General features: G+C 35.0%; 1 protein-coding gene across 1 annotated transcript in view; it reads left to right on the forward strand.

The window, feature by feature from the left end:
- The window catches only part of sntg1 (syntrophin, gamma 1), a 164727-nt gene that overhangs the window by 99403 nt on the left and 47183 nt on the right, over positions 1 to 18141 (forward strand). The window contains exons 5-6 of the mRNA XM_066719652.1: positions 6692 to 6826; positions 9281 to 9337. Of these exons, the coding sequence (XP_066575749.1) occupies positions 6692 to 6826; positions 9281 to 9337 (192 nt within the window). The remainder of the gene's footprint in view (positions 1 to 6691; positions 6827 to 9280; positions 9338 to 18141) is intronic.

Genomic DNA, 18141 nt, shown 5'->3' on the forward strand with positions numbered 1-18141 from the left:
TCAATAGACTGTATAATTATACGTGGTGAAGAATATCAGTAACAACTTTTGAAGGAATTTGAAAGTTAATTAGCTTTTCATAAGATAATGTATGCAGTGACCTATGAATAAACTACACTACATTTCAATATTAATTTACAACCAACAGATGCGTATCATTTAATATGTTACAGCTTTGGCTTACTCATCAAAAGGTACTGAGTTATTGATGTCATTTTCTTTTTACCTGCAGATGGTTTGTCATTAGTTTTGCAGTGTCATGCTATAGATGCATATCACAATTTCAGTTTGATACCTTATATTGCCTTCCTGTCGAAAATGTAAAGCTACACTGACAACCACGTAGACTCTTATAAGGCAGCTGGGTCAAGGTAAAACCACAGGATAAACAAATATATCTTCTTTAGACAGCTTGTTTCTTGTACAGAAAAGTATATGGATTCTGTTAGCTTTCTCTCTGAAAAATTATACATAAATAAAAGTAAACCATTTAAATGATTGAAAAAGAAACACAATGCAATGTTAAATAATCCATCTTGAAGAATAAACATTATCTTTGTCAATTGCCTTAAGACCATCTTATTTAAAAGAAAATGTGTTGTTACAATAGGCAATAAAGTCAAAGTAAGCACATTTTCCCACAAAACTAAAGGTTACAGACACTGGTCAGGATGGAGAGGAGAAACCTTGAATCACAACTGCATTGAACACTGTCTTCTTATTGATCACGAGAGCCTGAGCTTGATCTTGGCAAAGCCTGCCATTATATTTGAGGTCTCTAGAAGGCAGAAATACAATTTGCTGTGATGAATTATACATGATTTTTCTTCTTGTGAATTCCTAACCAGTAACTAATGCAAATCTTCTTCAGAACCACATTACTACAGGGTAAAACCTGTAAGCAATACTTTTAAATGTTGCATTTTTATATTTTATGCAATAGTATATGGTATATCAGTTTTAGTTCAAATAATATTGTGGTGAGTAGAAGGTGTAGATAACTAAATATGTAGTAATGTATTTGGAAAAAGTGAATGTTGTCCTACCCAGAACTTAAAGTTTTGGTGAGTATGCTTAACTAAACTGAAGTTATTATAAATTTAAGAAATTACATGTGAAAATTGTGACTTTGTCAGTGTAGTTTTGCATATAGAGTCATATAGAGAAAAGCTTTAGAGAAACAAAGGATTCCTTTTGTTTACATGTGAGAATGATGTATGACATAGGAGAAACTGACTCATTGAAGATGTTAATGAGGTCTTTCACACAGTTTGTTGCTTTCGTGTTTGGAGATTCCATCTTCCAAATCAAAGCAAAACGTTCCACTTCCAGACAGCCATAGATCATAGTTCTATATAAATCTTGCTCTGTTTTCAAACATTGTAATCTGTAATACCTGTGTTGGACTGTGTTGATTATATTCCCATTATTCCTTAGTAATAATTATTGTTTTAAATATAATTATAAAGATGCTGAAATAATTTCCAACTTATGGAGTGTCACCCCACCAATGACATTTGAAAAAGCAATTTGGGAAAAAGCAGTGAAACAAAACAAATTATGAAACAATCAGCCATGAGACATGTACAGATTATAGCTCTATAAAATGTGTTTCTGTGGTTTAAAATCGTACCTTAAAAATGATGTCACCTGGCCAACATGAATTCCTTGTTGAGATTTTCATTTGTAAATGTTGCCTGTACATGGTATCCACAATCACGATTCTGTCTCCCAAAAGAGCACAGGAACTTTATGCTTGGATAATTTGCATATTGACTTTCCCTTTAATTGGCATGATATATCTTATCAAATGCAATGAGCCAATGGAAATACAAATAGGTATTTGTCTTTTAGCTCAAGTAAAATGCAATCAAAAATGCAAGGAAATTCCATCAATGTCTGAGTACAAGAAGAAAAGCTTTCATATGGTATTCTGACATGACTTTATTAGCCACTATTTGAAGATCTTTGTGTAAAGAGGGGGGAAATAAAAGTCTTTAAAATATTGTTATTTATATATTTGTGCAGTATAACAATTGGAAATACAGATGCCCCACCTGTTTTTGTTTGTTTCATTCAAAAATTTATATGACTTTGATATACTTGTAGTAGTTTAATAAGGGGATTCATCAACATGCACAAAACAGAAAAATTGATTTGCTCACAAAAGGTTTTATCAGCTCTTTATATATTTTTGAAACTGTATAATTTATAAATACTTTATTTGTAGTGCCTTGCGTTTTTTACTCTCTTATTATTTTAATCTGTAATTAGTTCTCGAGCCCCAAGACATTGATGCATCCTCCATAATAAATCATGTAACAAGCAGTCATTACACAATCACCCTCCTTTAAACATGTTAATTGTTCCAATTACTACAAAGAAAAGTATTTAATTAGCAGGTGCATTAATTTAGGATCCTTTGAATTTCACAGGGTAAACTGAATGACCAACTAAATGGGTTTTCAATCAGGATCCTCAATATGTCAATATAATGTGGTGGCCATTGTACTTAAGTGGTGTTTAAAGATAAAGTTTAGGAACAAAATTAATATTTTTTTATGCCAAAGATATAATGGAAACTATGTTTTTTGTATTATTATTGTTTAAATAAAATAAATAAATAAAATGAAGAAATAATGATTGATGGAAGTGTTGTATTTACTTAAATGTCCCTGAATATAACAATGAAATGAATAAATTGAACAGAAGGAAAAGAAAATGAATACCTAATTATCTTCTGTCTGATCGCATCTGTACTGTTGTTAAACCACTGTCAAAAATAGGAGAACGTTAAACGTGAATCCAATAATTATTCATGTTTTCAGGGAGATTGTTGAATTCCTTGTAAAAGACCTCTCCTCTAGTCTATTTTAAAACAAAAATAAATTACAGCTGAATAACAGTGTATGCTCATCTTATTTCCTCAATTTCTCCATATCAGGAAGCTCCTTGTGTGATTGTTTTTTATGGTGCACCCAGACAGTCTGAGTACAGCTGTTTTTAATTGCAGTTAACCTAATGTCCTATACACATGGCTCTGCTAATTTCACAGTAGAGTAGAAGGGCATAACCCTGCAACTTGTCACTTTTTCAAAAATAAGCTCCCAGAGAGGGATTCCATCTAAAGTACTGATATATTGAAAAATAGATGTCTGACTCTGAGTTACTTAAGGATACCAGTCCAATTTTTTGCTTGGCACTTTGCCCACTTTTACTGTGTACTGTCTATTTGAAAACCTCTGCGTAATGTGCGAACTCTCGTTGCTTAGAAACGGACTCAAAATGCACATTTCTTAGAAGATTTAGATATCTAGTATCTTCCTATTTTGTCTCGGGTACTACAATTTACTGATGCACCATAACACTCAGCAGACTGCACATTAAGGCATAGTTGCAATTAATTAGCCACAAAATAATTTAGAAAACTTTAATTTTATATTGATCAATGCTTTTGTTACCTTTGTCAAAGATAACTTAATGTATTATTAATTTATTAACATGTCTGAACAGCTGTTAGATATTATTTAATGAAGAATCATGTTAGTTATATGAGATGATAATGCCATTAGTGAGCAGTAACTATGGTTTCAAGGCCCATAACATGCCAATCAGATACACAGTTTAAAAGGAAAGTAAATCCATAGTGCTTGGTATTTCATTAACCCCATCAAAGTCTTATGATACTCCTTTTCATTTGGTAGAATCACTAAAATGCTATTTTGTGTGAAATGATGACTGGTAAATTGTGTTGGAAGTTATAAGGAAGCTTGAAAAAACACACTGGAGAAATATAAATGTGTGTTTGTACACATTTCCATTTTGTGCTAATTTTGTATTACTTTTTAAAAATTACAAAGAAATGGCAATACCTAATGCTTTGTTTAATTTTGTCTTATATTTTAAAATTAGATATGCAGCCATATTCAGAAAGAAAAAAGACTTGTGGGACCAGTAAATATTACACAGGATCAGTGTTTCTTTACATGATCTGATCTCAATTAATCTGTAAAAATGTGGGTTTATTTCTAGCCCTGGGGTGTATGATATGTTTTTTCCATCTGTACAAAGAGTTTATTAAAATGTCAGCAAACATGTATGATAGATACATTTTTGATTAAAAGAAGATGTACTTTGTTCTTCCTCAGTGGAATGACCATTCTAAGTTAAGAGAATAATTATTGACTCCATAACATAATGCTGCTCTCACGAAAACAGTAAATCAGAAGGACACATGGATAGAAATTAGATGTAGCTGTGGGATAAAGATACACTTCCACTAAGGGTTTAACTTGTTTGGTAATGTTTACCTTTTGTGAATAACTAAAGCTTATTGGACTGATTTTCATATTTCATATGTCAGGGTCATTTCATGGCTGCATGCTGGCAAGTCATCTTGCCTATTAGCTGAATATCCAGTATTTTTTTGGTGAGCATTAAATGCAATTACAATCTATTTTGAGTGGCAGTAGAGGATATTAGAGGTTAGTTCCCAGTCAATACAAACTATTAAACTCCACAATTGGTTTAAATTGGGGATGGAACAAATAAGATGGCCAATTGTCTTGTTTTGTATTTGACAGTCTGGTTTTCAGCTGGTCTGTCCACTGTCCAGTATTGATATGGCACCTAATGCTGTTGTTAGTTTTCATTCATTAATATATTGCAGCATTCTGTGCTATTTTCTGCGTGTCCGGTGTCCATTTTAGGACATCCTCACGCATCAGTTGTCCTCGAGTCAAGTATCAAGCAACACCCACTGAAGTCTCTGGTATCAGGATTGTTACTCACCCCTTCCTCAGGCAATCCTCACTGCTCCTCCTCACGTCTCCTCCTCACACATCACGCATCATTACTATTTGTCTTTAACGGATAGTGTTGGATTTCCACCATGTATTCTTAAACATATGTAAAGGAATAATCATTACAGTAATTTAAACAAATCACAAGGTTGTTAAATGAACACAGCACATTTATTTGCAGTAAAGATTAATTTCTACTAATTAAGAAATGTAATAAGTAATATATTACTATATACGTGGGTATACCGTATACGTGGGTTCACCACTCAGCAACAATAATGGAAAGGAGTCAGGTTCAACGCAACAGAACTTTATTGAACGCACAGGTATTAACTGGAGCAACACTCATCTACTCATCTACAACATCTACTACCGCTATCACGCTGTCTCTACCTCCATTACCGCTACTGTAGCACTTCTCCCCAGGGCACCCCTATTTATGTCCTTGTGCTCTGTGACTCCCCCTTATGACGGCGCCCCCCTTGTTACCGCTCGGGGTTAACCCTTGACAGTGGAACTGGCATTCCCCACTGTCTAACTATACATGAACACATGAACTTCCCAACCCCCCAACACAGTGCAGTCCCAAATGTCCTAGATCACTACAATATGTCATTTATTTTACCTTGCAAGTATGTTGGTCTTGTCAGTGGCATAGGTTTGATTTCAGAATTTGGGGGGACGTGTCCCCTACGCCTGTGGAGCCGGGCATACATGATTTGGGGGACAATTTAACATTTTCTCAACATTGGGGGGGATGCGTCCCCCCTGTACCCCTCTAAACCTATGCCTATGGGTCCAGTGAATGCCTACAGCCAAATGTTATGCTCATATTTTGCACAACATAACAAGGTACATTGTCGGAAACCTTGATGTGTATGCAGAAAACACAATTCTCATGGTTTATGCTGACTTTAACATTTCTGTGTGCAGAGAAGAGTAGTTGAGGGGCTTTGTTGAATTGGAGGAGTGTCCCAAAATACAATGGGAATGCTTCGGGGACAAGGGGATTGAAAATGAAGTGGCTGAGTTTAACGTTTTCTTTATCAACCACACTCTGAAACTATACACGGACTGTATTGATGCTGTAGAGGCCAAGTCATTTAGCATCCTCTCAGTGAATGAGCTTACGAGACACTAATAGAAAACTGAAGAGAAGGATTCTGACATTTTTGGGGTTTGCAGTGAATGGTAGACTAAAGCAAATCACTCCAGATGTGGCAAGAAAATTTGAGGATTTTCTGAAAGAGCCAAGAAGTCCTAACAGATAAGACTAGTCTGAAAACTGCTTTTACAACAAAGTGTTCAAATTAGCCCAACGCGGTGTCCTTTGAAGAATTTTCCGTCAGTGGCCTTCTAGGAGCAAACGAGATTCATTTTACAGAAAAGCCACTTGTCCAACAAGAGGCAAAGAAATAAGCAATAGAGAATATATTTGGTCCAAACACAAGTCTCTGTGATGATTTGCAATAATGCTTCACTAACCTAATGAGGGAGGTAAATAGTCCTTAAAGGTCAAATTTTATTGTAATTTTGAATTACATGAAGAAACATACCCAGAGATACATCTTAATATACTACATACATGATTGTGTTTATGAGTAGAAAACCCTTCTGATGTAGAGAGAGATTCTGCACTCACACTCGCAACACATACTTTCTACAGCAGACATATGACCTGATATCTCTGCCCAGGACCAAAAAAAAAACTCTTTAAAGGACTGGTTGTGATATGTACTTATTGATATATTCATCTTTAAATTGTCATCATTGCCTGAATGTGTCACAAATTACAGCCTCAATATTCAGATATATTTATTAATATAAATAATAAAATGTATACTGCACTGTGAATGTGATGTTATTAAATTGTTCTCTGTCTTTTTCAGACAAAGACTGGGGTTTATTTGCTGCAAGATGGTAATCAGGAGCCTTTCAATGTTCGACTGCACTTAGCTAAAGACATTTTGACTATTCAAGAACAGGATGTTATCTGTGTGTCCGGGGAACCTTTTTATTCAAGTGTAAGTCATTTTCTGTTAAATTAAACCTGAACATTAAAGTACACATTTTCCCTTAGTGTAAAGTGATTAATAGCAAAATATTCATGGTGCAATGCATGCAAATCAGCAATGGCTTTATACACTATGTGGATACAAAAAATCTGGTGTGTGCAAGAAAGGTTTGCAGCCGCAGGCACATCATCTGTATTAGGGAGTCACGGGAAATGGGTTCCTAGGATGATTTTGCAGAAATAGATTGAGGATAGATTACATATACACAAAAGTGTTCATGGCACAGAGACCCCAGGCTATAGCAAAGATGTCCAATTGACACTATCAACACATCTTCTATTTTCCAAATGACATACCTATAATACTATACATTAAAGTCCAGCCTTCTTTTTATTTTATTAACTCTCTAACTCTATTTGAAGGCATTGTCATAACAAAATTCAGTACACATTGACAAAACATATATCTATAAAGGAGTTGCCCATGCATTGGTGGTTTGTGAGTTTTAACAAATAAATGTGAAAGGGACTAATAAATATGAGGATGAGAAATGGAAAGTTTACTTTTGAAACTTTAAAATCTTAAGAAGTGCAACGTCTGTAAAAATAGTAAAACCTTCTTAAAATCTGTGCCATATAGGCTATTCTATGTCTAGGTCATTAAGTTTAAAACCATCCTTTAAAGATGCAGGGCTTCTTATGCACAGCAGCTTTAAGCTTGTACAGTTTTGGGGACTTTCAGTGGAAAATCATCTTAATAAGATTAAGGTTCTCATGCTAACTCTTTTCAGTTAAATTTCAACTTGCAATTAAACATATACTGGTTTTAACTAAGACATTTGAATGTCTTCCTTTGTATCAGATTTGTTGCCATCTGTCAAAATCATTACCTTTCTGTCAAAAAACATTTTTAAATATATTTCAGCTGTTTCAGTGCTGGATACTGGCTGTGAACAACTTTTAAAGTGTAACAACAGTTGGAGTCTTTGGCATTTGACAACTTTGTTTATGATTTACTAAAGAGCTTACGTTTTTAGGCAACAACTGCCAGTGTATCAGAAATCCATGAATTAGGTTCCTTCTGTGCTGAATTACTACATTCAGAAATCTTAAGTCAAAGCATTACATTGGCACAACACATTTGTATATGCAGGTTAAAGTAAAATAGCTTAGCAAGCCTGATTACATCACACATTTACCTTGGCAACACTCTGGTTATGTATGTTTTATCACCTAACCATCAGAACAGTTTCACTATCTTTTAAGACATCATATAACACTTTGTGGTTAGATTAATCATTGCTGCATACTGTGCTGTACCTATATGAAATTATATTCAATATCATATGATACATTTAAACTTTTCCACAGATCAACATTTAAAACCAAAAAGTACAGGCTAAAACACAAACTTACTGTCAAATTAAAATGTCATGAGTTTCAGCAAGGTAGAAAACATGATGAAGACATTTGTTTATGCTAATATCCCCATGAATCCAGAGCTGAGTTTCTCAGAAAATTAGTAAATGTGACGCAATTCCTTCATCACTTTAAATGACACATTACAGAAATGAACCCACGTTCTGGAACCATCCCCAGACAGGATTCATTCAACTCTGAGAGATGTGACACTTCCACAGTCATTAGATTATTTTTGCCTCAGGTTGTTTTTGAATAAACTACACCTGCATATGCAAGCATCTCACAGTCCACTTTTGCAAATGCCACACAGAAATACTGCAGGGCTTAGTGAAGATTACAGGAAAAGAAGACATACTTATTTTCAGAGATGGAGAAGAGTTTCACTGCAGATAAGGCAAAGGTTTTATCAAGCACGGTCACACAAGTGGAACATTTTGGAGAAACGTGTGCACGCTAACCTCAAGGGAATTTAATGTATGTATATGTGAATATGAAATGTTTGTAACTCCTTGTACAAAATCATGATTGATGCGGTGTTTGAGATATATGACATATCTGGGATAGTACAAGCAACTGGCTTGCCACTACACATCATCACATCTCAAATAAGACAAATAGTCAGTACTGATTTATCATGGAATGTTTTACATTACTTCCACGTTCTTGTTTACATTTTTTATTTATTTTTTTATTATGTATGTATTATGCATTTTATATAGTTTTCTAATTGTACTTGTGTTGGGTTGTGAAGGTAACTGTGTTCTTGGGTCCTCTTTCACCAATAAGTTAATTATTTACTTAACTGATCAATATGAATATCTCTCCTGAACAGTAAACTATTGATGAATTTAACCAAAAAGCTGGACTCCTAAAGAAACCTCTGTTTTGCATATTTACCTATCTAAATAACCTCTTATAGCGTCTGAAACTGGGGGTGCAAGTAAAAATATATACACTCATGTTCTGAAGATCAATATTTCGTTTTGCCTAGGTTATAAAATCAGTATACTCATTTAATTTACTGGATTAATTCACTTTGCAGGAAAGAACAGTGACAATCAGAAGACAAACAATAGGAGGATTTGGTCTAAGTATTAAGGTTAGTATATATTTCTAATGCTGTATATATTATTGTGTACTAACACTGCAAAAACACATAAAACATGGTGGTTGAAATGTAGCTAAGTGTAATTTGAATACCTTACTTTGTATTCAGTTAAATAAAGGCATATGTGTTTTCTGTAGTGATAGATTATACTGAGCATTGTCATTGTCAACAGTCAAGGAATGACAAATGCATGCAGGCTTAGCTCATTAAATTGTGATCTTAATGAGCTGATAATTTGAAGTGAGCAGCAATCAAGTACGGCACTAATAAGTATACACATGGTATCAGATTAAAGATGAGTATCAAAACCATGTCAACAAAAAACAAACAAAAATCATTCTTAGCTTGATCTATACAATCTATTGTACAATGGTGTGACTCTCAGGCGGGGTTTGGGTAACACCGAAGCACAGGTTGTGGGGAAACAAGTGCTTTATTTTAAACAGTGTATGAATGCTCAGACCAAACAGACACACAAAAAACAAATAAACACCTTGCTCCTCTCTAAACAGATATTTAACAAAAAACACAAACACATCACACAAAAAAAGCAAATCCAAAGTTTGTAACCATAATTCCAATTATCCCTGTCTCGAGGGGTAACTTCTCTCCCGTGGGGTGCTGGGCAGTGCAGTGCAGTTAAGGGTAGTCCCTCACCACTAAGAACTAGCTTGACAGCAACCTAAATCTAAATGTTAAAATGAGAGACTTTAAAACTATATTCAACTGTGCTAACATGATGATATCATCAGGGTCAATGGTCCAGCCTACTCAGGTTGGGCCAGGACAAGTTTTTCTTTTTTTCTTTTTGGTCCTACCACAAAACCTTTATCCAGACAGAAATAAGATTTGTTTCTGTGATGCCTCCTACAGCCAATGTCTCCCTGAAGACTAAAGGCATCTTTAAGTCTTGAGAATGTGTACTTTTAATGTTCAGGTGTCTTATCACTGTGTCACTTCCTTAGGGCACTCCTGTATTGGATCCTGGTCACTTGGTCACACCCTCCATTTGAAAGTGTGTTATTCAATTATTTGTTTATTTTAATAAAGATTAGAGTATACTTAAATATATAAATTATATATGTTCAACATTTGTAGAGAACTGATTCAGCCCAGAGAAAACTGAAGATTACAGTTGATTGATCTATTTTAACAGTGAGTGTGCAAACTGTTTCCTGCCGCTCCTTAGAAATCAATCTGATTTTGATAGCTGTAGATTATGCAAACACCAAATATCTGCATTAAATTAAATATGTTTTTGTTCAAAACATGTTCCGAAGCAGAACTCAGAATAATGTAATCTATTTGAATTGTAATGTATAGTCACTGTTGAACATGACAAAGATATGCTGTAAGTAGCACCAATCAAGAATTCAACTTCAGAGATGGTGTCAGAATAAATGTTTTCTCCTGTGGCCTAGTGCTCTCTATGTCAAAGATCGACATTCACCGCTTACTAAAATGTCATTACTGACCCTTATATCATTGTTCTTTTTGCTACCTGCTGGCCAGAAGCCTGATTGAAATTTCTATGAAATTGAATTATCAGTGAAATTGTAGTACATCAGATTGGCAGAAACCCATTTAGAGGTTTTGAAAATATTTTTTAAGAACACCACTTTAGTTGGTGCTGGGGGTTATCTATATTTTATATTCTCAAGATTACTTCCAAAATGTAAATAGTTCCTTCAGTTGTTTGAAAATGATTTGCTATACCTGTCAGTCAGCATGCTGCAGCAGTTACATAATACCTCATGCCCAAACCTTCTATTTTCTAATATAATAATAATATTTTTTAAGTATTGCTTTTTTGATGTGAGTTAGCAAGGTTTCAGTTAAGTAACTACAGAATTAAAAAAATATATATTGTTAAAACAAGCAACAGTGAAGTGCTTCAGCACCAGATGAGCAATACAGGAGGGAAGGCAATCAGTCATATTTTTATGCAGATACATTACATTTGCACTTAGTAAACACACTTCTAGGCATAAACATATATCTATCTAAGAGACTCACAGAAAAATAAATATAACAACAAGATTTAAAAGGCTGTATGTTTATATACCAAACATATATTTTTAATTATTAATAATGTATACCTGTTACAATCTATCAACATGTCATCCTGGCTGTAACATTTGAATGACTGATGTAATTATGTGTATTTTTGTATTTTTATTTTATTAATGACATTGATTTTTCTTCATGTCTTCAACACGAAGACACAGATTTTTCTGTTTCACAATTATCTTCAGACGGTTGTTGCTTTTAGAAACCAATTTAGATAATTTCATTATTATTGTGAGAAGAATATTTTGGCTTGGATAGTACCATTTCTCTGTGGTCTTTAGTGCTCTAATCCATGAACATTCAATACGATCTGTTAGAGTATTAATTATTCCTGACTTCTAAATCACAGAATAATTTGAGATAAAAATCCATAAAGGTATAAAGTCCATACAAATCCATAGATTTACATTTATGTTTTCACTAAACATGTCCTAATGTGACCATACCACAGAGAGCCAAAGACAGAGATTTGATTTCTTCATGTTCTTCTTGTGGGTGCATAATATGCTTTTCTTTCTGTATCTGATATCAATGTTTGTTTGTTTTTTCAAATGTATTTCAAAGTCCTATGCATTGCTTATTTTAGAACATGTATTATGTTATTATTGTCATTATTATAATTTTTTAACATCTCTTTCTAATGTATATTGAGTCCAGATTTTTTTTCTTCTTTTTCTGACAGTTCATTTATTTACTTTACAATTACATGTTCTCTATCTGACATAGCAGACATAACATAACAGGCATGTATTTAAAAAATGTCCTTGGTGAAAAACATTTACACTAAGAGCTCTGCCGGTGAAGGCAAAAACAATAAGATTCAATGAAAGTTCATAATCACAAAGAGTTCCAAATGAATGTAGTATGTTTATTAATAACTTTAGTAATTACTAAAGGGAAATCAGATGGAATACAAATTAGAATGGAAGAACCAATTTAGTGTACTTCATGACCAACAAGAAGACCTAGATGCATCCTTGTGCGATAAAATAATGAGTGACACCTTGAAATTGCAAGAGAATTTGTAGAACTCATTACATCAAAGCAAGATAAATAGATCAGACAAGAAACAAGAGAACAAATGAAGGAAATAATAGAAATGAAATACAGTCAAGACCTCAAATCAAAATGTAATTACATTGAGCTTTGTAAAACAGTAAGGAAACATATTACTGAAGAATGTTTATCAGCAACCTAATTAATGAAACCATTGAAATTAATGGGAACATCAAAGATGCAAGAAAATGGGCTAGATATTCGTAGTTTCTGCACCGCGCAGAGGGGTTAGGTCAGCGCACATTTCTTTCGCACAAAAATGCGCATTATTTGCCATATTGAAAACCCATATTTGATGTTCCCATTAATTTCAATGGTTTCATTAATAATAATAAAAATAATCCATTCTGTGCCATTCACCCTTTAATTGTATGCAAGGTACAAAATAGGGGCAGTGGCTAAAAGTATGTGATTTCTGCTATGTTCTTAGCTGTGCACCGTGCAAAAAACAGGTTTGTGACCGGCAAAATAACGCATTGAAAACCATGGCGTTAACTCTGCGTACAGCACTATTTCAGGGGACAGTGACTGCACAACGACATTCCAAAACACAGTCAACAATGGGGCTGTCTGTTTTTAATTATGGTTGTATGTGTGCTGTACCAGAACAAGTTCCTAACTTGTCCCCTGCCCTGAGCTATTAACTATGACTATATATTGTCTACAATTATTAGCTCACAGAGCAAGGATGTAGAACTTGTATTAACTGTATATTTTCTTATGCACTTATGTAATTTTGATCTTGTAATTTGTACTGTTTTGATCTGTAATTGTAGACTGTATTGTACTTTTATAATGCTCTTATGTTTTGTAAGTCACCCTGGATAATGGCGTCTGCTATGAAATAACAATAATAATAATAATAATAATAATAATAATAATAATAATAATAATAATTTGGACAGTAATGTTGCACTGTACACCCGGCAACAGCAACCCCAACACAGGCGAAGATGCTGCAGGGTGACCGAGCTCACACAGACACAATTCGCCCTCCTCATATGCTCTCCACATGAGCTAATGTAACAATGAGTGCATTCACTTATTATAGAGCCATAGAACATACATATATGCATAGACACACACACTTTTGTTCTAATTTCTTATTGTTTCCAAATATATTTGTGCCTAATTCCAATAGTGGAGTCATATACAGCTAATTAAGACAGTTATTTGTGGTGGCTATAGGCTACTTAAAACAGTTTTCTCAGTCTAGTACTAATCTACATTGCCACAATGGTTAAGGAACAGCGCTATGAACCAAGCAAAGTGGGTTTGAATCCCGAACTGGGCTGTAATTTATTATATATATATATAATAAATATTAAACAAGTTAAATGAGAACTAACAATTATAAGGCAATTAATAAGGCTTTAATACAGCTTCTCTTCATTAGAATTGCAGTTCAATAACACGGTACAGGGAACGTAACTCCTAGCAAATGTATGACAATGCAAGGAAAATTAACTCAAATCCAGTTAGAGTGGATCATTAATCGAATTCTTCCAAACTAAATGTAAGAAATATAATAATAATAATAATAATAATAATAATAATAATAATAAGACATTCAAATATGCACTCAATTTAATAACAACACTTAAGTAAAATAAATAAGACTTTGCAATGGGAAGAAATAAGAGTCAAGTTATACAGAGCTTATTTGAACAACATTCAATTTGCCGATGAAATCATCATAATTACAAAATCACCCGAAGACCCACAGCTTCGATTTCAAGAACTCTCAGATGGCAAGCACAAAACTGAGGATAACACAAAAAAGCATTTGAAGATGTATGCTTAGATTAACAAGAAGATATAGAATAATAAATACATGGATCAGAGAAGAAAGGGAAATATGTGACATAATTGGAAGAATGAAAAGGTTAAAATGGGCTGGACACATTGCAAGAAGAGACAATCAAAGTTGGACAACAGAAGCTATCAAATGGATCCCAAAAGATTAAAAAAACCTAGATTACCACAAAAAATATGAGAATATGAAATAATAAGCTTTGCAGGTGTGACATGGAAAGAGAAGCTGTAGAACTAAGCAAGAGGAAACATCTTGGGGAGGTTTTCATCCAGCAGTAGATCAATATAGGCTGATAGTGATATATAAAGTGAGGGAAAAAAGTATTTGATCCCCTGCTGATTTTGTACGTTTGCCCACTGACAAAGAAATGATCAGTCTATAATTTTAATGATAGGTGTATTTTAACAGTGAGAGACAGAATAACAACAAAAAAATCCAGAAAAACGCATTTCAAAAAAGTTATAAATTGATTTGCATGTTAATGAGGGAAATAAGTATTTGATCCCCTATCAATCAGCAAGATTTCTGGCTCCCAGGTGTCTTTTATACAGGTATTGAACTGAGATTAGGAGCACTCTCTTAAAGGGAGTGCTCCTAATCTCAGCTCGTTACCTGTATAAAAGACACCTGTCCACAGAAGCAATCAATCAATCGGATTCCAAACTCTCCACCATGGCCAAGACCAAAGAGCTGTCCAAGGATGTCAGGGACAAGATTGTAGACCTACACAAGGCTGGAATGGGCTACAAGACCATCGCCAAGCAACTTGGTGAGAAGGTGACAACAGTTGGAGCGATTATTCGCAAAGGGAAGAAACAAAAAATAACTGTCAGTCTCCCTCGGTCTGGGGCTTCATGCAAGATCTCACCTCGTGGAGTTTCAATGATCATGAGAACGGTGAGGAATCAGCCCAGAACTACATGGGAGGATCTTGTTAATGATCTCAAGGCAGCTGGGACCATAGTCACCAAGAAAACAATTGGTAACACACTACGCCGTGAAGGACTGAAATCCTGCAGCGCCCGCAAGGTCCCCCTGCTCAAGAAAGCACATGTACAGGCCCGTCTGAAGTTTGCCAATGAACATCTGAATGATTCAGATGAGAACTGGGTGAAAGTGTTGTGGTCAGATGAGACCAAAATTGAGCTCTTTGGCATCAATTCAACTCGCCGTGTTTGGAGGAGGAGGAATGACCCCAAGAACACCATCCCCACCGTCAAACATGGAAGTGGAAACATTATGCTTTGGGGGTGTTTTTCTGCTAAGGGGACAGGACAACTGTACATGTACCGTCAAATCTTGGGTGAGAACCTCCTTCCCTCAGCCAGGGCATTGAAAATGGGTCGTGGATGGGTATTCCAGCATGACAATGACCCAAAACACACAGCCAAGGCAACAAAGGAGTGGCTCAAGAAGAAGCACATTAAGGTCCTGGAGTGGCCTAGCCAGTCTCCAGACCTTAATCCCATAGAAAATCTGTGCAGGGAGCTGAAGGTTCGAGTTGCCAAACGTCAGCCTCGAAACCTTAATGACTTGGAGAGGATCTGCAAAGAGGAGTGGGACAAAATCCCTCCTGAGATGTGTGCAAACCTGGTGGCCAACTACAAGAAACATCTGACCTCTGTGATTGTCAACAAGGGTTTTGCCACCAAGTACTAAGTCGAAGGGGTCAAATACTTATTTCCCTCATTAACATGCAAATCAATGTATAACTTTTTTGAAATGCGTTTTTCTGGATTTTTTTGTTGTTATTCTGTCTCTCACTGTTAAAATACACCTACCATTAAAATTATAGACTGATCATTTCTTTGTCAGTGGGCAAACGTACAAAATCAGCAGGGGATCAAATTCTTTTTTCCCTCACTCTATACTGCTCAAAAAAATGAAGGGAACACTTAACATTGATTTCTGAACTTGGATTGTTCCCTTAATTTTTTTGAGCAATATATATATATATATATATATATATATATATATATATATATATATATATATAAATGCAGCCAGTACGGCCTGTATGCATTGTGGCATAGAGTTTACCTGCATCTGGAATTCTGCAGGAGGGATGTGGCACCATTTTTCCAAATCAATCAACTCACACCTGGTGTTGCATCCTGGAAGACACCCTTTCCAGCAGGAAAAACAAATTGCAACATGTGTTGAAGATGATCACTCAGTATCATTAAGCAGCGATTAACACTGACCTTGCCTTCTGAGGGAATGAGTGCGTCTAAACCATTCCAGAAAGCACCCTACAACATTATGGAACCACAGGAACCAGAGTTCTAACCAAGTCACTAAAACTGGGATTCGAGTCGAGTCGAGTCGAGTCAGTGGCGTGCCAAGCTCGAGTCAAGTCAAGTTGAGTCACTGAATTTGTTGAGTCGAGTCACCTATCTGGCTCGAGTCACTTTGAGTCATTATTTCCAACTGTTCGAGACATCTTGATTTAATCTGATTATTTTATTCGAGAAAATCATGTCTATATATACAAATATCGGTCCTCAATTGTGTTCGATGTACAGTAATGAATAGTATAGTACTTTTTCTCAAGTGAAAGGAAATTTGTTGGGTTTAATATTTATATGGTGACAAAAAACTGAGGCCAAGAGAAAATTAAAATAACAGGGTTGTAATGTACATGTAGATGTAATTAACATAGAATGCATGTTTTTCTCTCAAACATCTTCCCCATTATTACATTTCTTTATGTACAAGACTGCCAGCATGTGTGTGCGTGTGTCTGTTACCGTGCATCAGTATGTGTGTTTCTGTTATTATTATTATTATTATTATTATTATTATTATTATTATTATTATTATTATCATGCTTATTATTATTATTTATTTCTTGGTAGAGACCCTTATTCAGGGTGTCTTACAGGATACAAGATCAATACAAAAGTGCAAAAATACAGTAAACAATTTGTAAATTAATCAAAATACAATTACAGAAGTGCATAGGTAAATTTACAGTTAATATAAAATGCAAGTCCTATGTACTAGTTTTAATAGCTAACAAATGCAGACGAAGCGCTAAATATGTGCTAATATGTGTTTGTATCAGTGTGTGTATTTGTATCAGTGTGTGTGTGTGTGTGTGTGTGTGTAAGTGTAAGAGACCACTGCAACATTTTCTTAAATCAGCATTTCTACATGTATGGCAGCCATTCCAGTCCATTCATATTTTTATTTGAAATTTGGGAGAAATGTTGTCAGTAGTTTATAGAATAAAACAAAAATGTTCGTTTTACCCAAACACATACCTATAAATAGTAAAACCAGATAAACTGATCATTTTGCAGTGGTCTCTTATTTTTTCCAGAGCTGTATATATCAGAATATGTGTGTGTGTGTGTGTGTGTGTGTGTGTGTGTGTGTGTGTGTGTGTGTGTGTGTGTGTGTGTGTGTGTGTGTGTGTGTGTGTGTATCAGAATGTGTGTGCATGGACAAAGGTTTGGTTTCAGAAATGGAAGGGACATGCGGGTTGTTGGGGGGGGTGCATGATAAGTTTTGAGTAGTTATTGGGGGGGGCAGAAAGCTTGTCAGCATTCATATGGGGGAACTCTGTCAAATTCTTTAAACTTTTAAACTGATCCCAGGTTCAAATTTGCAGTCAAATGATCTGCAGTTGCTCACCTGTTTTGCCTTGCACATAGAATAAATGCATGGACATTACGATCCTGGAGGATGTGCTTCCATCCACAGAGTTCCATACTGACTTCACCTTATACACCGTTGCTTGTGTAACATCAGCAAGTTGAGCTGTCTTGTTCACTGAAGTTCCTGCCAAATGTGCCCCAACAATCATACCTCTTTCAAAATCACCAAGGTCTCCTTTTGCAGCCATAGC

The sequence above is a fragment of the Amia ocellicauda genome, chromosome 2 (assembly GCF_036373705.1).
Source record: "Amia ocellicauda isolate fAmiCal2 chromosome 2, fAmiCal2.hap1, whole genome shotgun sequence".
In the NCBI taxonomy this organism is placed as follows: Eukaryota; Metazoa; Chordata; class Actinopteri; order Amiiformes; family Amiidae; genus Amia; species Amia ocellicauda.